This window comes from Numenius arquata, chromosome 13 (genome assembly GCF_964106895.1).
Source record: "Numenius arquata chromosome 13, bNumArq3.hap1.1, whole genome shotgun sequence".
Lineage (NCBI taxonomy): Eukaryota > Metazoa > Chordata > Aves > Charadriiformes > Scolopacidae > Numenius > Numenius arquata.
The window spans coordinates 14,271,502-14,292,327 of record NC_133588.1 but is presented as its reverse complement, the minus strand read 5'-3'; the positions used below and the strand labels follow the sequence as shown (position 1 = coordinate 14,292,327).

Sequence of the window (20,826 nt, the reverse complement as noted above, 5' to 3'; positions counted from 1 at the left end):
TGCAACATAACCAATCCAGAGAAAGCAGGTTCTTGAAACCTCAGGGGTCCCCTCTTCCAAACAGGAAAAGTTTTTGTAATTGAAGGGCATGCACCTTTGAAACTTTGTCCTAGATTCAAGTTCATTGAATCAAAAGCCAGTTCTGCCATTACCTGAACAGTTAATAAAATCTATTGCCTTATGATGGATTTTTTCTGCAGGCTAGAATTGATCTGTCTTCATTGTGATTTGTGAGATTGAGGGGAAAACACAAAATATAATCTGTATTTCTGCTGCACTGAAAAATTTCACTGTGCTCTTCTTCTGAGGCTTGGAAGTAACTAAAGCTGCAGTGGTAATTTTTTTGATTTATTGAAAATAAAGCATACCTTATTAACATTTTAATAAAGAGAATCTCTTTGCAGCGGTGCTCAGGGTTGCTCTTATTTCTCTCTGTGCAATTCCATTCTCTAAAAGGGAAAATACTATTGAGATCTGTAAGGCATGATTTGTTAGACTGAAACTAAACACACAAATACACCAAAGCAAAATGCTTCCTAAAGGTGCTGTGTTTGTGAGAGGTGCTTGTCCAATATGTGTGATGCAAAATGGGGATGCTTTGTGAAGAAATCATCCTTGTAAAGCCATTGGTTCTGGTCATCAGACTCTATCCAATGCTTTAGTGATGATGCTGCTGATCTATTTGGGAAGTTGGCTGGCTCTCAAGGCAGAGTCTCTTCTCAAAGGCTGTTTCACAGTGAAAATATGCTCAGTGCAGCCGAGTGCATGAATGAAAAAGCCTCTGGTACCTTCTAGTCTGGCAAAATGCAGCACAAAACTCAACTTGCTCTGTCCTTACTGCTGTCCCAGGTAAGAAATGTGTGTTTTTTCCTTGTTTTCTTTCATCTTCCTTCTCTTGTGCATTTGGATTTGAAAGTATTTGTAATTCAGGTCTGATTTCTGAGTAATTATACATTGATTAAATTACTGTTGAAAGATGCAAGATCTCTGCTATAAGCCAGTTGCTAGGAATGTAGAATCTCATAGTTCCTTGTTTTACAATTACAACAAATTTGCTGTGTGATATATAGCATTTTTTGTATCCCTTCGGAAAGGGTGGTAGGGAGAATCTTTCAAGTGTCTCGGTAGCAGCTGCAGCAGCAATATTTTCTGTCATATCAAATGCTGCAACTTTGATTTGCCTCTCTCCTCTGTGGTTTTTGCCGGGTAGTAGGCTTATAGGCTGTTATAGGCAGCTCACATTATTTATTGTTTTGTTTTTTGGGTTTTTTTTTTTTTTAAGAAAAAAAGGAGGGGGGAATTTGGAGAAAAAATAAAAATCAAACCTTGCAAAAGGTTCCTTCCCCGTACTCTCTTGATAGATGTGTAACACTCTGTTAGTGACTTGCTATGTAGCCTTGCTCTTATTAAACGTAATAGATCCCCCTCTGCCAGAAAGCAGAGGAAAAAACACCCAGCCTTAAAAACACGGAGCTGCTAAAGCGCTGCTGCTGCTGTCTGTCAAAGCAAAGGGACTCGCTGGGCTTTGACTTCTCGGTACCTTCTGGTTGCTCTCTTTTTCTCCTGCTGCTGTTACAGGGCTCACTTTTTGGAAGCTCTGGGGAGGTTTGAAAATCCTTTGTTGTTGTCCAGCTTAAATGCATCCTTCCTTCTTTTGTTTTTGGAGCTCTGTAAACTCTTTCGTTTAGTGACAGTGGCACTGGCATCCTGTGCACTGAGTAGAGATAAAGTTAATTCCTTCTTGACTGACGATCGAGTGGTTTTGTTAACCCTTGGGGGGTTGGTAGGTTTTAGAGTGTCGAACTAGTGCTTGGGACGCCGAGTCTGTGCGCTCGTGTTTGTGTAACTGCAATCTCCAGCAGGCATTTAGTCTGCTTTTTCAAAATAGAATAATAAGGAGAAAAATGGTGAGGGATCACTGTTGGGAGAGCTGAGAGGAGATACATCAAGAGTGTGTAAGTAGGAAGCAGTAGGGTGAACTGAATGCATATATGCTGTGGAGCAAGGCTAGGATATTTTGGTCCTGGCTTACCCTGATAAGGAGTAAAAACATTAGTGTGGGTGGCTGAAGTTATGGGACAGTAGGAGACTCGGTTGCTGGGGACTCATGTGAGCAAGCACATAGGCATTTGGGTAGGTTCAGGATAACAGTCCTCCTCCAGGGAGTGTAACAAAGGAAAGCAGCTGCTTTGGGCCCTAGGTATGGTGCCTGAACGCACTGATGAAGGATGAGTCTGAGGAGCCAGAGCAGCATGTGCTGGGGATATACCCAGAGTTTCTTGCAGGACCTCCCTAGCAGCTGGGGCTGAGGCTCTGTGGACTCTGTAGGAGGGCTGGCCAGTGGGCAACTCCCCAGCTCTGCTGAGACTGGCTGCAGTGAGTGGGCAAGCTGCTGCTCCTGGGGAGGTTTGAACGGCTCTCTGGTGGGCTGGGGATGCCCAAAGGCCTCCTGGGGAGGAGAAGTTGTCAAAGTGAGCTGAGATACAGCTGGGCTGGCAAAGCTGCCAGTGGGAGGCAAAGCTCAGGGAGCAGAGGAGCTTTGGGGAGAGGGCACAGACAGTGTAAGGTAACCTGTGGATATACTGAGCTGGTGTTCCCTCACCTTGAGCTTGAGACTTTCTGTCTGGACTGCAGTTTGCTTGGCTTTCTCTGTGTTTTTCATCCTTTTTTGTCCATCTTCTTTAACACACCAATGAATTGATCAGCTTGAGTTTGGATTTTCTTTAGCAGTCCCTTGTAGGAAAAGCAGTATGTATACAACAGAGGAGGACAGACTTCTAAGGTCTATTAAACCATGTAGCTGGGTTTTTTTTAACATCAGTAACTCCTTAAAATCTGACAAGGTGCAGAACACCTTTCACCTGATTCTGAAAACAACTGTGCACTTTACTGATAACTTTCAGTGATACTTCAGAGTTTCTTTTCTTGCTCGGCTGAGCTTGTGGTGCTATAGAATTGCTTTGTATTTAAGTGCTTAAACTGCACCCCACCTTCTTTATTAGCATATGTAGCCTTCTCTGGCAACGACTTTACCTGGTGATTTAACACATCTCAAAGTTTACTTTATAGATCATGTCTAAGAGTCAATGAATTAGGGAATCAATTAGACTATAATAAGGAACTGTACATAAATCTGTCTTCAGGTATAAGGTTGTTGAGTATTGGCAGGCTGAAGTAGGAATTGAAGGTGATAGCATGCTAGGGCAGGGAAGGAAAGGGAACTACTGAAATGTTATTTGGCTTTTCTCTTTGACACACCACATGCACAACTTTCATGTGACAGGAAAAGTAAACAGAAGAATGTGAGAAACAACATATTAAACAAATGCAGCCATCTGGCTGTGTAGTGGTTGTAACACATTTTGGGATTTTTTTTGATAAGTTTTCTTTTTTCTCCATTAGCAGGAGCAATAATACCTCATATAATACAATTCTAGTGGAACATGAAAAGCTCAATTTTGATAAAATGATTTCTAAGCAGTAGCAATCTAGTAATGCAATACTTTCTGTGGAAGCAGAAGATAGGAATAACTTCATTTCAAAGTTATGATAGCAAAGTTTACAGTGTAGAAAAAAACTTTGAGGAAATTCTTATGTTCATAAGAAGATGAACTGAAAAAAGGTTTATGTTTAATTAAAGATCACTTCCAAAACTAGTAACTTGAGGTTTGTGTTTTCTTGGTCTGCATCTTATTTAACTGCATTTCTTAAATAAAAAAAAAAAAAAAATACTGCCTTTTGAGGCATTTAAAGGATGGTGATAGGGAATTGGTTTTTCTGCCCATTAAGTATGTTTGTAAAAGTTGTGGTAAACAGGTGGACAATAAATGAATTTTTTCTTTTTGCGAAGATTTAGTTTACACTGCTACCAACTGTTTGTTCTGTTTTCAGCAAGAAGAAAACTGAGCATTAGCTGGAATAGCTGAGGAAGATATGTTTCGAGAATTTTTTTAATTCAGAATCACCTTTAAAACTACAAAGCATATCTATACTATAGAGCTTTATTGATCTGAAACTGACAATAAAATCTAAGTGTACTCTGGTAGCTTGTGCAGTTCACTATATAGTATACAGTAAGCAGTAATTACAGGTTTTTAAATGTATCAAATCAGAGTGGTTTTTACATTTTTCCCAAAGGATATTTTTCAAGGTCTATACGCAAAATATTTTTTATAAACCGGAAGTTATTCACAGGCTTGCTTTTGTATGTTATGCATTTCATGCAAACAGATGAATCAACACAAAAATTAAGTAAAGCATACAAGATGAGGAAAAATATTTTTTGTGATAGCTTATAACAATAACAGTCATGTTCCACTGGCTTGCAACTAAGTAAATTGAAAAAAGGTATAGATTTCACAAGCTTGTCATTATAGTGAATAATCAGTCCTAAAACTCTTTCCCCAAATGTATATCCCACACTACTGAATTCTTAAGCTTTTATTTTTTCAAATTTCTCCAGAAGAGGGCTCCATGCACAGCTTGAAAGTCAGCACCCATGTATTAAAAGAAAAAGAAATTTATCAGCTTCAGGAAAAAAGAAAAATCTTGCTCACACAAAGTCTGTTGATATATCATTAAAGATTGTGATCAAATTCTGCCTAGGTGTTTCCCTGTTCTATCTTGTTGCTGTAGGTCTTATTTTGTTTCAGACTGCTTATTGTTTGAGAATTCTAGAGAAAAAGTCCTATATCTCTTGTGCTATATATGACTTGTAAAAATACTTAGTAATTGGCAACTGAGTTTCTCTAATTTTTATGTATAATTGTTTGTACTGACGAGCATTTTGTGAGCAGGCTGACACTCCTGACAGTTTCAGGCCATCATTTTTGGTTAAGTTGTCAAAAAGATCTTCTCCTTGCATATCTCATTCAAAAGATGGTGTCTCCCAAAACACAGAGCCATTCCAATAGTTGTGCTGTGCTATTTGTCAAAGGTTGCCTTGGAGGGAAGGTTGGCCCCTGATGAATTAGTATGACTTTAGGCAACAGCTCTAACCTTTTAAAGATATTCTTACACAGGACCTGACCAGACTCTTCTGCTAAGCAAGAGGGATTTATTACAATAGATAAGTGGAAATTGGTCATGAAAATGCTGCTGGAGTTATGACATTACAATTAAACCTACTTTGTTGTGTACCACTTGAGGTTTTCTTTCAATTTAAGATGTAGCTCAGGCAATATGTTGGGATCTGGTCTCTGTTTCTGATTATCAAAAACTGGAAAAGGTTATTCTAGCACATGTAATGTCTTTGTGCTGTGGTCCATTGGGGGTTATTGACTTCATTTTTAGTGACTTGTCAGCTAGGGAACAAGTATATCTAAAAGGTGTCTCACCAGGCCAATATTAGAACTATGTAGATAGCAACAATGGTGCCTTTTCAAGAAGACATGAAGTTCTGCCTTTCACTTACTTCCTGTTTGTTGTTAGATAATTAGGCTCTTCCCATTCTATTAATATGTGAGGACAGGCTAGATAACAGAGCTGTTACTGTTGTACTCTTCCTGCATCACTGCTGGAGTCAAATCTCTTCAGCTGGTGGGTTGTAGCCATGTGCTGTATGTCAGGCTTTTGGCCTCAGGTTTCAGAGTTCCTATGCCAACACAAGCTTTTGGGGAGGAGAGGGGCTTCATTTGGGACTTGAGGCAGAAATGTGAGATTAATGGGTTTTTAATTGTTTGATGGAAATAAGTTCTTAATTCTGTCTTTGACAGATAAAAGCACCAAATTCATACTTTTTTTTTTTTGTGCTTCGCTAGTATTCTAACCAGCAAAGCTTCATCTGTGCAGGCAAAAAGACAAATCTTCCATGTTCACTGGGGAGGAGAGACAGAATGAGAGGGATTTATCATCCTTAGGAGACTAAGTGGGCTATAGCTCTTCCCAGTTAACTCTGGATGATATTAGTGGGTTCTTGATCATGGCCATATGGTTGCACTGTACCCTACCCTAATCACCAGATGGATGGGACCAGCCCAGATGGGAGACACTGTTTTTCTGTCACTTCACGTGTCCTGCAGCTAGTACAATGTTAGTGTATACAAATCAGTAGGATATTAAATGCCAAAGAGGAGTGAAAAATATGACTTGCTTTATTAACCACTGTTTCATTACTCAAAGATCTTGGAAATTTGCCCACTGCTGCTTTTTTTTTTTCAGTGTTGTGATGTGGACTGTATTCTCTGTCAAATGGAAGAATATAATTCTTTGAAAGCCTTACTGTTTCGTATGAAGGGAACTCATTCCACTATGAACTTATCCAATATTCTACTGTTTTGGATCATTAATTTTCTTGGCTAAAGAAAAAAGGAGGAATTTAAGATTTGGTTTGATGGAGCTGGTTAAAACAGTTCTAAGAACAGACCAAAATAAATATGAGCTATTAAGAGAGGGGTGGGGTGAATCTTTTCAGCACACAGCAGTTTATCAGTATCTCTAACCACTTGGAAAAAGCTGATTAAGGTGCCTAAATAACCTCTGATATCTATGAATATCCATGTATGGATGTCTAATTTGCTATCCTTAAGGACCTTGCTTTTAGGGAGCTGAACACTCACGTTCAAGCTTTCGAAGTGTCTCAAAATTGGGCACCCATTTGCAGCTCTCTGGAATGAATAAGTTTTTATTGCCTGAGGTTCCTCAGACTCCATTTGATAAAGGTTCTACTCCTCTACTTTGTCATTTTAAAAAAAACAACAACCTAATAATAGTTATTTTTTTCAGTCTAAACTCTTTTGTTCTCTTGCTGTGAACAACTAATGTTTAATTCCTTATTGGTAATAGCAATGGTATGAAGAACAAATAACTCTTCTGTGTATGAAGGCTGTGTTAATAGGAGTACAGACAGAAAGTGGGTTTCTAAAAGTTTGAAGAAGTCTTTGGCAAAGGAGTAATCATAGCAGATGGACCTTCTGGCACTTGTGTGTAACAAGGACTTGAAATGCTGAAAACCATGAGTTCTAGGCCATTAAGCTGTCACAGCACTGTTAATATGGTTGTATGCAACAAATACGTATACATACAACTTGAATTTAGGATATGAGAGAGACTCCCTTGCAAATATCTATACCTGTAAGCTTTTCTCAGCCAGCATTACCTATGTGCTGCTGACTACTGTTGAAGGTTACCCCCTTTTCCTCCCCTGAGCTATGTTAAGTGTGAGTGCTCCTTTTCTGCTCTAGGGCAAAGTTGGCAAGCTTGGCTGGAAACGCAGCTGGGGGAGTACTGATTCTATACGTTAATGGCTGTCTGCCACATGGACAGCAATACATCTGTGGCAGAGGTAGAAAGAGGATGAGTAACTTCTCATATTGCTTCAAATCAATCCATAAAACTGTTAGCACACTGACTTTTGTTTGAATTGCTATGGAGCAAAAAAGCATGTTACAACATACTTACCACGCTGATAATCGGCTCATCTACTTTATAGACACTTAATCTATTTCTTTTCATTTTCTTGGCATAACTTGGAATTGCAAGAAGGGTTTCTGTGCAAACTGTCTTTAAAGAGGAGTCTTGGAGTCAAACATGGGGGATTTTGAACCTGTTAAGAGTAAAATAGAAGCTGGCAGCTGTCCATGGAGACACTGTACAAAGGCAGAAATTCAAAACCGCTGTAAATTCTTCTGGATCCACTAGGGAGCTATCCCAGTATGCATGAATTAGGAATATGATCCATAGCTTGTATAGACAGCATACAAGGACAGGCTGTGTACGTGTGTGTGTGTAATCATGTAAAGTTGCCCCTTCCCCAGCCTATTATAGTGTTCTTGATATAAGATGGTCTTTGGAGTGTGTCTGTTACATTTTACCTTTGAGCCAACTGGTGGTAACTGCTTGGGAACAGAGAATACCCTGGGAACAGATCTTGCATTTTCCCATAAATGATCTTACTGGCTTTGAGTTCCCATACTGCCAAATAAGGTGTATTTATACATTTCTCTAGAGACAGCCCTTTGTTTCCCTGAGGAACCACGTTTTATCAGATGACAAACAGCTATATCAAAATGTGAGAGCTGAACATAGCACTGCTCTATAGTTGACAAAGCAGGAAATCCAGAACATCTGGTACTTTGCTCCCTAAGTGAAAGGAGATGGAATTAGCCATTAGAATCAGATGGGCATTTCCCTCCCCATTATATCCATTGTTTCAGAGCTCTGTCAGAGGAAGTTGAGCAACTCCAACAGTGCTACGAAGCAGGAATGGGTATCTCGAAGCATGAATGGGTGTCTCGGCTGCAGGTTTGAGCTGTTCAGTACAGTTAGATAACTGGCCAAATTAAAAGGTGTTCAGTTTGACCTTCTGCCAAGATAAGATAACTGGTCTTGCAAGTGCCAGGAAGCCATCGATACTATCTAGCATCCTTATTCAGGTGAAATGCAAAATGAAAAACCTGTGGGTAAAGACAAATGACAATTAAAATAGAAAAATACATTAAAATCAGTTTTGATTTCTGGGCATTTGTCTTAGCCTGCTACCTGAAGGTTGTATTGCATGCCAGGCTAAGTGGTTTTATTCTTTCCCAAAATGTCTTTTGTTTTCATAATTCATTATCTGATTGAACTAAGTGGACTCTGAACTCTATAAATCTTGATTTATGAATATCAATAATCCTATCAATTTACTGATATACAACTCTGACCTGAACACTAAAGTAGTTAGGCCCTTATTTGATCGCCTTGCCTTAATATGTGGCAATATCATTGCAGGAGACGTTATTCAGTGGGACAAAGATGTACGGATGGTCATTAAAGCCTAGCAATAATAGGAAGTACACCTTTTTGCACCCACTTACACTTCTGTTCAGAAATAGATAAGAATCTGGTATTTACTTTTATTTTTTGAATCATTATTTTCTTCTAATGCTTTTAATTAAAAGGTCTCATTTAAAAATGGTAAAGAATAATAAAATCTCCATTTTTAAATGTCATCAGTAGTTTTCCCTAATTGTTGGATCTATGCAGTTTAGTTATTCATGCAGAAGTGTGGCATTCTGTGCAGTGAGGATATTGATTATTGCAATCTGACTAAACAGCAGCTCTTTAGATGATAATTTCAGATACAACATGTTACCAGGAAATAAGTTAAGGATGCTGGGAATAAATCGTGAAACTTCTGTATCTTGTGGAAATGACTTCTGGTGTTTCATATCTCTTAACTTTAGTTTTCTTGAGTTTGCAATAGCAAAACGCTGTTGCTGACACTAATACGGGAGCAGGTCTCCAGTGGACGTGGATTGATTACATTGCCCTGCTTTGTGTTATCTAGGTGAAGGATGGTTAGTATCAATGCCATGTTCGTTTCTACTGTGTACATACTGGGAGGCTTACATGGCTTCTATTGCTATTATATCTGAATACCCTGCAAATGGTAATGAATTTATCCTTGCTTCCTTAAAATAAATGCTGAGTTACGACAGGAACATTATTCTGAAATGGGAGACAGCCTCCAACATCTGCCTGTTTCAATGACTTTAGTTCTATTATCTTAGTTGAGTAATGATGTAGGCTGCTGTCACTTTTGCTGCTGGTGTTGATTCAGTAGTGACAGTTCATTGTACTATGGAAAGATTAATTCTGATTGGAAGGAGCCCAGAATAAATTCAGTCTTTAGGCCAATCAGAAGCTGGTGTATGTAGTACTATTTTAATATCGTCGCTCAACTTTCAAGAATATAATTATGATTTGCCAAAGAACTGCCTATATCTATAGAGCTAGTCTTTTGTGTGTAGAGGAAACAAAGAAGAGAAAATGTTTAGCTAATGATAACTGTACAGAGTTCTTTTAGGCATAAGGAAAATGGAGTGTGCTTGCTTATAACTGGTGTTTGTGATGGCTGCTGGCAAAATGATTAGTTGGAGTGGAGGAGGAGGAGGCTGGCAGTACTACACATACTCACAGCATTTGAGACCAAAACAGTTTGGGGTAGAAGACGGGGCAGACAATAAACAACCGACTATCCTTCCAGTGCTTGGGTAGGGGATATTTCCACTGCAAAGTAAGACATAGTCTCAATGGCAGAGTATTTCCCTCACTGTCTGTTCCCATCTTCCTTCCTTTCTTCAGATTGGAGGAGGCAGAGCTAGCAAAAGCTTGGGATCCTCTGGTAGGAGGCTAGCTGCCTGGTCATGGCTGTTCCACCATGTCTAGCTTCTGGAAGTGTGATGTTGCTGTCCTAAAGTGTCATTGTTAGTGAAATGCAGCTAAATGTTTGAATTCCTGGGGGGATGATGACACATGGATGGACCATTTGTTACAAGCCCCAAAACATGAGAATCTGTAGACTTGGGTGGGCTATTGAAAACTAATCTCTGACTCTGTGAAACAGTTGCCTCTTCCTGTATGGTTATGTCTCTCTGAAATAAGGATTCAATCTTTTTACACTTGCTTCCCAATTGAATATGATTTTCAAAGCTTTTGTTCCTTCATGAGTCAAAGGCACACAGGCACAGAACCTGTTTCTTGCTGTGCATGGGAACTAAACATTGATTATGGGTGACTGAAGGAGTTTGGCTAAAATAGAAATGGACTTGGTTGTCTGCCATAACTCATGTTGAACATGAACAAAATCATTTTCCCAACTTGTACTTGACTTCTGATTTCTGCATGCTCTGTGTTTGTGAAGTCTAGCTGGGATATGGATGAAGAAAAAGCAATCATGCACAGCACAAGTGGTTCTCCCTTTCTTACCTCCAGGCTGACTGGAAGCAGCAGCATTCCTGTAATTTCCTTGTTCAAATTACTGTTTCTCTGTTCCACTTCATGTGCTCAAAAAAAAAAAAATTCAGAGAGTCTCAGTGCTTTTAGTTTTTCTACTCCAAACTTTCTTCCAGAACTTTGTAGATATAAGGAAGAAATCTTTTACAATGAGAGTGGTGAAACACTGGAACAGTAGCCCAGAAAGGTGGTAGATGCTCCATCTGTGGACACATTCAAGGTCAGGTTGGATGTGGCTCTGAGCAAGCCGGTCTAGTTGAAGATGTCCCTGCACGTTGCAAGTGGGTTGTACAAGATGGCCATTAAAGGTCCCTTCCAACCCAAACTATTCTATGATTCTAACTTCTAGTGTTGGGGGAAATGATCGGTACTTATGACTACTGTGTTTTAGCTTCTCTTAGATGGGCTGCAATACACCCTTTTAGAAAGTCCATCTCTGTTCTTGGTGCTTATAGATGTTTTTGTTTTGGTAACAGATGAGATGATGGGGATTTTCCTGCAGCATGAGGAAAAACAGACATGCCTAAGGAGTCACATTCTTTTAGCATTTTACATAAATCCTGGTTATTTTCACTGAGTAATCTGCATATTGTCTAGAGTTAGTGCGATGTTAAACTGTAACCTTTAGCTAATGTTGTAGGCAACTCTAAGCATTGTACTGTTGGTACTTGTGTACCTGGCACAAATCTTGTGCATTTCTTGGTATGTTCATACTACTATACTCCTTTCTCCCTCAGTCCTCTAAGACAGTCTGGTTCTATCTGCACGTATGGAAAAGAGAATTTAGTTTGGCTGCCCCATTAATGGTTTTAAGTTGGTGATCTCTTAGATCACCAGCAGTGCTAGGATAGTTAGTAATAAACATGCCCACATAGCTGCTGAATTTCTTGTTGCTTTCCTTGGCTGATAGAGGAATACAAGAAAGAAGATCAAACATTAACATACAAAAATGGAAAGGAAAACAAAACCAAGGGAAAAAGAAAAACAAAATTATATTCAACACCTTGTAAATTTTTGCAGCTGTTAGGATTTGGAAAGCAGCCTTTTTTTTTGTGATACAGTTAACAGGTGTGTATGGGAATGGAGTGCAGCAACTAGTCCGATTCTGCTTGATTTCTGCATCTTCATTTGCATGCAATTTTATCTGAGAGTTTAGGCTGACACCCATACCTAGAGCTCTTACTCATATCTGGATCTGAAGTTGTTGGCATCAGGAAACAGCAGTATTTTACACTGGTTTATGCCTCTGTGTGTGTGTGTGTCAGTATGCTGGTTTATGAGAGACAGGAAATTTAATCCTTGTAAAACTCTGTGTCTGTTTCCAGTGTTCATTAGCTGCCCAGCCACAGAACTCTCCTCTCTTCTACACTTTATGTTTTGGTGGGACTTTTTTATTATCATTTGCTGTATGGCTTAATGAACAATATTTATTTCTGTCTGCTGCTTTGACATTGTGTTCATGATCGTTAAATCCATTCTACTGATGCTTTGGGAAACTTGTTACTGCACAGATGAAATAGAACTTAGGAGATACCTTCTCCTAATTGACTAGTTGGCTGGGGAGGGAATGGGAAAAGAGAGAACAGAGGAGAAACCGGGTATAAGGTGTGAACCCAAACCAGCCTTCATTGCAGGAGATCACATTGCAGTTTCTTTTGAAACTGTTTGCATGTCGCTTCTTTAACTGTCTGAAATGATTTAATGTATATTAGAAAGGTTGTTTCCCACACATAGTCTGTGTAATGCCAGCATACTTTTTAACTGCATACTGGTGGAAGTATGTCCCAGAGAAAATAAAAAGATAGGAAAGGGGCAGAGAACCCGGGAGGGACAGCTCTGTTACAGCTTTCCAGCAATAAATCTGAAGCCAGATATAAGGAAAAGCGAGGCAATGTCTTGCTGAAATGAGTATTATGGGCCAGCCATTAGAGAGAAATGATCCAAAGTTTTGTCAGATATTATGTGCTTTCCCTCCCCCTACGACTTTTGCTAATATATAATCTCAGACTTATTCCCTCTCTCTTATTTGCTGACATGTCTTAGAGGCCAGCTGAAGAGCAAAGACTAAAGGGAAGAGAACCTGACTTCAGGCACAATTGCAAACTAGCTGTTAGTTTTCTGCAGGTTCTTCCATGCTTAAAATGGAAACAACACTCCCCTGACAACTGAGCATACAATTCATGTACAATGGATCTACTTCTGACACTGTATTTCTGGGGTGTTTGTACGACTCATGACTCATCTGGCAGTGCCTGAGTTCAAGCACTGATAAAGGGAACACAGCAGAGTGCAAATACATTTGACCTTTCAAAACATTGAAAAGAAAACAAAAAAAAAAAATAAAAATAGTTACTTAGCAGTTTTTCCTGCATGTGTAATGACTGTAAGCAAACTAGCATTCTTATTTTTGCCTTGGGAACCTGGGTAGCACAGAGGCTTCTAGGCCTGAGATCCACTGTTCTGTACCTGCTGTTCCCAGGACAGTGTCTGTGAGCTGCCCTGATGTTGGAGTAGAGGTTCAAGTCAACTTTGATTTCTCCAGTTCAGGGATTGGCCTGTAGTTCAGTTCTGCTGCATCCCAAAATCTTTAGTGTTTGATAAGCTATGCTTGTATAATTGGCATGCTGGTCTTGGTTCACTTGCCTGATGGACAGGAGTCTGTATTTCAAGTATAAAGTATCACTGCAACTGGCACTTTAAACGCAGAAGAAAGGCTCAGGCTCCCATGGAAAGTTTCTGCCGGTATCCTCAACTAGCTACAGCCTTGGCTAGCTTGCATGCAGCCACCTTTTAATACTGTGGTGAGCAGCTTGTAAAAAGCGAGTGTTTCCATGGGTGCTGTATGCTGTAAATACCCGAATTGAGTTAGTGCGGCAGGGCTCAGCCCTGCCCCGAGTGAACCCCTCCTGCAAGGGCTGGGGTTTTTAAATAGCAGCGTGGCTGAGTCAGGGGCATGCCAGGCCTGTTACGCTGCCTCTCTCCATGTCATGACTGCTCCTGGGGAATATGTGTAGCTCTGAATATGGTTCCAAATATGATGGGAACTGGAGATCCTCCGTTTCCTCGTAAAACTGTTGTTGATTTGAGAGCACATTCTTTTGCTTTAAAAGCGGGGGAAGTACACGCAGTACATATCTCCCAGCCTGTAAGCTAGAGATGTACACAGTGTGCAGAATTTTGTGCCAAGCTCTGGGGGTAGGTTTTCTATGAAGTGATCAGGGTAAATTTTTCCCTTAAGCCTCTTTGGGGAAGGTAGGGAAAGTTTTGCAGCACCTGGGGTAGGGCTCTGATCTGGTATTGCTACAACTATTTTTGGTATTTCAAGAACTGTCTTGCAGTTGGTGCACTGGAATTTGGATGGATTTTGGGTCTGAAGCTGCTAAACTAGGCAATAGCCCCTCCTTGATTTATTTGTGCTACCTTCCTGCCTGTCATGCTGGTCAAGTCCAGTGCATCAGGGAGAAACGTTTTTCCCTTCTCATCCCACTTTCTTATTTCCTGGTTCACTGTGTAGTTGCTCTCTGTGGCTGTGGTTACATGAATTTCATTAATAGCAAATCTCAAGCAATCCGCTTAAATAATAATCAGCATGTCTTTTAATTTGCCCTTCTTCCATACCTTTGTTGTGAATTGGTGAACTGTCTGATCAGCCAGCTACCTTAGCACCTGTAAACAAATCTCTGTTTTTGTTTAGTGCTATTGGCAAGGCTTCTTGCCGAAGCAGGCTGCTGAGCTGGAAAGGGTGTAGTACTTGTGGAGACTAAAAAGTGTGACTGCAGCTTAATAGGTAAAGAGCACCCTTCAAGGAAGGGATTCCTTGCTGTTTTGTCTTATTTAGTAAGTCTTTGCTGTAAAACAGGTAATTGTTCCCTGGATAAGCACTACTAGTACATCAAACTTGATATCTTTTCTAGAGAAGCTTTTAACTGTTCTCTTCAAAGTTATGCTCCTTTTTGCTTAGTTTGCTTCTTGCCCAAGGCACTGTAATTGTATAACAGCCTGGCTTTGTCTGGACAGAAGTAGGGCAGGGAGCTTACTTAAGCAATAGCTACAGCTTTGAGTGTCCTTAGGTTGAGGAAGGTTTTGAGCTTTGGCCTTCCCCTTGCCCAGCAAACTCTTTGTGGATTTTACTTTATTTTATTTTTTTAGCCTTTCTCTTCAGACTGTGCTGATTCATTAAGAATCTGAACTGTAAAGCAGTGCCTTTTCCCACCAGCCACATACGTAAGGCTGACACTTGGCTTGAATACAAAGTTTGGTGTCAACCTTCCCCCATTAGCAAATATAGTGTAAATCTTACTGACAAGGTTTCCAGGCAGCTGTGGCTGGGGGGATGCAGGCAGTGAATGTGTCCGACAGAAGCAACTTCTGATCTCTGGACTTGGCACTGAAGCTCATGCACCAACAGGCCCAGGAGAAGAGGGTTGTTTCTTAGTCTGCCCCTTGCCCAGTTTCCATGTGGACACCCTTCCATGAGCGTTGGCTTGCCTCGCAGTGCTTGGCTAGCACGCCTGGGGGTCAGAGCCCACCGGCTGACACCAGGGAATGGCTGCTGGCCCTGGTAGGGATAACTGCGCTCACAGTACTTGGAGCTTTGCTTCTCTCTTAACAGCCTCATCCTTCTTGAGCATCTTGATTTCAAGTATCTGTTGAAGCACTGTAAACAGATTTCCTTCGGTTCTGCAGCACTACACGATGTGTTGCAATACATTTTGTCTACTTTAAAGCTGTTAGTGATTCATTAGTTTACAGTTCCAAAAACTAATTCCAAAGGGATCACTCATCTCCCTAGAGCAGTGAAGATATTTTCAGGCTGGCTACACAGTGCTATAGCAGTGTTTTTGAGACTTGCCTGGTTCAAATCGTGTGGCAGTGATACTGCCAAATGCTGCCAATTCAATGGAGGATTGCACACAGATTCCATGGGTGGGAACTTGCAATATTATTAGACACAGCTAATAATAGTTCCTCTTGACTTCTGAAATGTCAGAATGGTCTTCTGAGTAACTGCACTTCAGAAAGCATTAACTTTTTGTTTGCCACCAAGAGTAGTCCCTGAAACGTACAATCCTGTATTATGCTTGTAATAAATAAACTATATTGGAAACTGGGAGTCTTACATATGTGTCTGTGGATTGACTAGTGTCAAGATCTCAGAGTTGCAGCATCAGTCTGGAGACCAATGACTGTGTCTCGTGTGTGTACAATGACTAGAAAGATGAGCTTCTGCTATACAGAGATTCCTAAAATCTAATGAGCATGCCTCTGTCTCTTTTTCCTCATCTGCATCTTTGAACCCTTTAGTGATAAATCTCTAGTGTCTATTAAAAAAAAAAAAAAGCAGCATGCTAACATAAAGAAGCAACTCTATTATCTTTGAAAGGGGTCAGTTTCTGTCTAACAGACTGTCCCAGAGTCATATCTCCAGGGTTTCAGGAATTTCTGTGAGTATATCTCCCAGATCAATTGCTCTAGACCTAGATCTTCTGGCAGAGAATGATAACTCTGCTTTGCAGAGAACTTCGAATGTTTTCAATTGCTTTATGAACCAAGTGAAACCAAACGTAAAAAAAAAAAAATATCTCTAAATGCTCTGTGGAACTAAGTTAATACTCTTTCTTACACTAGCTGTTTGTTTCTTTTTTGTTGCCTAGTGCATCCAGCAAGGTACCAGCACTATGTCTCTCGCTGCAGGATTTACTGTAAGATTTTTATGGACTGCTGGAGGCCAATCAGTAAGGGATTTTGATACGTTGGCTCCAGAGTGTCAGAAACTGATAAATGAAAATACTACAAAAAAAAAATTCTTAGTCAAAAGATGGTAGCATTTAGAAGAGTGAGAAATTAAGCCATGAGCTTTTGTGTCCTTTTGAGGGTATAACTAAAAGCATAGCCCCGAGGCAGACGAGCTGAGTTGCAAGGTGCTAGATGCTTGTCTCTTCTTGTGATTTGACTAAAGTTGGGGCACTTGCCTCTTGAGAATACAGAGCTGCGTGGAATTGCATATAGCCAAGCCCTTGGTTGGAGAGCAATGCAAACACAGGAGAAAGATGACCTATATTGAGTGCTGCTTCTCGTAGCCTTTTACAGCTACTAATTATAGTTAAGAACACCTGGTAGATGTTGAAGCAGAATTCCGTCACTGGGGGTTATGAATAACCTCACATAATGAAGGGACCTCCCTTACTGTATGCCACTATACCTCTAATTTGTATTACCCTGACTTCTGTGAGAAGTTAGATAGTGATAAGAGCAGGAAAACCTAAAGTACAAAGCAAGAAAGTAGCTGTGTAAAGTCCTATAGGAAGTCCTATTCATCAAGTAGGATGCAGCCACAGCTCACGAGCCCCAAATGGCCAATGAGTACACATTGTCTCTGATACTGAGAACCCAGAACAACACACCGTTTGGGGTGAGAATCTTGGAAAGAGTCTTGCACTCTTTCTATTTATTAGAACTAAAACCTTAATTACAGTAACTAGTTTGTATCTTAATGAAAAATCCATCCCTCTATTTCTGCAGTGCATTTAACTGCCAGCATTTAATCCTTGTCTTAAAGATAAGTTACAGTCTTGTGATAATGAAGATGTATTTTTAGTGCACTTGGGGAATTGTGGTTAACTGAATGACTTCACCTGAAGGGGAAGCTTGACTGTTGTCATTTTGTTCTTGTTCAATAATCCAAGATACATCATTGACATCAGTGCTTTACTAAAAGTAAAATAAGATTAGGATCAATGGGTGTTTAAGAATATTTTCCTTTTTTCTCACCTGAGTATTTCTTTATTTTTTTTTTCTTCACGAGTCATTTTCTTTGCTTGGTAATTTAAATTAAATCTTGCTTGTGAGCATTTAAAGCAAGTTGTGTGCTTACAAATTTGAGAATAAAAGCAAAAAAGATTTTTCTTGTAATAAGTTCTCTTATTCCTCCTATATTTACTATATCTCATACCTTTTGCTCTCTAAATCATGATAATCAGACACGTATTTTTATATGAGAATCCATGTGAGTTCTAGCAGGTGGACAATGGAGTCCTCTCAGCTGCTCTTGACCACTGCTGCATGAGCTCTGTCTTGCACAGACTCACAGAAGTCATCAGGCTTCATCTCAAGTTCATCCTCCATCATACTGATAGGCATTAGTGTGCAAAGGCATTTGGGGAATTATGAAACAAAATTGTAGGTATTCTTAAAGATGCAATGTCAAACAACTCAGTAGCACATGTGACAATTGCTGGATCCATGTTTCTGTCATGCTTTAAAATTGTTGAAAGCATTAGGTTCCTATTCTCTCTGTGTGCTGTCTGCAATTAACTGTGATCACAGAAAAGAGTGGAGGGTGGTCTACTAGGAACGCTTCTCTCCTTCTGCATGAAAGAACAAATTACTACAGTTTTCTCCTTCATTGGAATAATGTGTTCATCTACCTACTTCTGAGCTCAGTCAACAACTCTTTTAGTGAAGTATTGGTGCAGACACTAAATTCTTCTCAGATGGCTCAAACTGCCACGTAAGTAACTCTTTCCCATTGTTTGTAGTTACTCTGAGATGGTCTGAAAGGCAAAACAGTGGGAAGTGTTATCTGCCCAGACTTTCCACATGACTAAGTTGGTGGTCTCCTTTCTATGCGTAGTATTCTGTGCAGCACAGAAATACCATATAACAATCTTTAGTGTCCTCAGTGAAATATAGCTATAAGTCCTAAGTCAAATAACTTACTGCAAATGGATTTTTGTTTATAGCATGATTCAAACTAGAGATTAAATCTAATAGCTAAGAATTAGTTATTTGAATAATATTTAATCAGACTTTTGTATGTGAAATACTTGCTAAGAAACGAAGCAATATTGGCTGATTACAAAGTGGTACAGTTTGAATATGAATTTGCATTTATGGCAGCCATATGTGCGTGTTAGTTCAACACTAGCACTTTTTTCTTAGACTTATATGTCTTTGGTGGCAAGCAACATTTGAATTGCAAGACCTTGAAAAGAAAGGCTTGATTTTTAAACTTTGCTCTCAAATATAATGCTAAAATGATTACAATGTTTGTGATGTTGTTTCTAAAAACCCAAGATGTACATCTGTCAAGTATCAGTAACAGTTAAGCATTTTGTTTATTTTCTGCTTTTAATATTTATGACATTAACAGAAGATAAAAATCAGATTTTCTTTCTCTGAGGAGTCCTTACAATTCAATTAAGCTAGGATTTTGTAAACATAACTATGATTTGAAAGAGGGTAAACCATCCTGAGCTTTTAGAGAATGTGCACATGTCTGAATGTCCTTGCTATTCTCATAATTCTAATCACTGTAAGCTGGAAACCCATTCAAAATATTATCTAAGCACTGACAACATCCTCAGTGTTAGTACAGTGCATTAAAAAAAAATCACTTGTGCAATTTCTGCTCTCAAGGGCAAACCACCTAATTAGCTGACCTACCCGAAATACTGTTGCGCTTCTGTTTAAGGCACAACAAATTGCGGAATTCAAACTTGGGTTTTGGAATCTGAAAGATCTAGAGAGAGAAGCATTTCATTGTAGAGAGGGGAGATGAAACTTGAAGGCATTAGGTACCCCAATCAAGAGAATGCGATGTATATGCATGTACGTGTGTGTACATGTATGTATGCGAAGGTATGTATGCAGGATCATACACAATGTATGTCAGCCAAAAGCAAAGGTAAGCTTTGTGGATTTTGTCATGCTACAAGGGCTTTTTGATTCGCAAAGGTAATACTTGGTTTGTAACTCATTATTCTCTTAACTTATATTCACACCTTAAGGTAGAAGCTTCTGAACTTTAAAAAAAAAAAAAAAAAAGGGCTCAATTGAGGCTTCACTTCAAGTTCCTCTAAATTGAGTCTGAGATATTCATATAAAATCCAGTCAGAACACAGTCATGACTTTTGCTCTTACATTTTGAACCTGTGTGTATTTTTGAACACACTCAAACTCTCATAACTGGTACAGAAGCAAGTGCTCAAATAAGCTATTTTGAAGAGCAAGGATTGAGTGTCTCTATATCTTCAAAGTAACCTTGTCCAGCTGCATACCAGACTTGTGGGTTTATGCTTGCTAAATTCTCACAATGAAAGCAGTGATAAAGAAACAGCAACTGTGAACCAGAAATGTGTGTGGAGTAGTTTGAAGGACTGGCCTATTAGAAGTGTGAATAAAGACTTGCCAGGTTTGATAGCCTATAACATGTTTGGTTGTTAACTTAGTGTTATTCAGAACCGTGTGTATTCTATCCTTCTTATAGAGTTTTAGGAGGCTGGATGTGATCGTTTTTAACCAGAAGTGCTCCCCGCCTAAACAAGCAGCCTCACTGGGGGATTTCTTATTTGGGCAAGCATAACTCCATAAGGATATGGGCCTGTGTAAGCCATACAAGTTGTCATACTTGTTCCCAAGAGAATACTGACGTTTAAAAAGAGCCTGAAAGCAAAGTGTTAAAGTATGTGCAGACTTGGAGATGCATCAGATACAACTATATGCACAGCAACTTAGAGCAGACTACAAAATGTTGTTTTTATTTTCCCCTGTGGTGTGATGTTATAGCAGAGAACTGTGTATAAAGGGGGAAATGAAATGTGTTTCCTTTTTTTCTCCTTCTTTTAAATACAGTGACATGTCCTAATTTAGACCTAATTTTCATTCCTGTAACATTACTTGTAATAATGTCCTAAGTCCTCAGAATTAATTTGACTGGAAAAATTCCAGAAGGACTTTCAATTTTTCTCATTAAAAACATTATAGATGTCTTAATTAGGCACTGTTATTAATGGTAATATTACTCAATTTAGAACTACACACTTAAGATGTGGTTACCTCTAGCGTGATTAGTCAGAGAAGCTCTGCTACGCAATGATGCACACTGGAATTTTGAACAGTTAAATATTTAGAGCCAGATGCTCAGCTGTGTAAATTGTATGGCTACTGTGACCTCAGTGGAGCTAGAACAGTATACATTAACTGAAGGTTTGATATCTAAAGTTATAAATAATCTCTGAGACTGATCTCCCTCACTATTTCTCCTTTTCTTTTCCTTTCTGCTGTTTGCTTATTTTTCTCATATGTACTTACAGTAGAATACGTTTATGA

The 20,826-nt window shown here is 39.4% G+C and overlaps 1 protein-coding gene across 1 annotated transcript in view; it reads left to right on the top strand.

Annotated features, from left to right (window-relative positions):
• The first annotated feature begins 579 nt into the window (after nucleotides 1-579).
• Nucleotides 580-20,826, top strand: part of CDH13 (cadherin 13) — a 488,113-nt gene continuing 467,866 nt past the window's right edge. Inside the window, exon 1 of the mRNA XM_074158160.1 lies at nucleotides 580-849. Within this exon, the coding sequence (XP_074014261.1) occupies nucleotides 805-849 (45 nt within the window). The 5' untranslated portion in view covers nucleotides 580-804. The remainder of the gene's footprint in view (nucleotides 850-20,826) is intronic.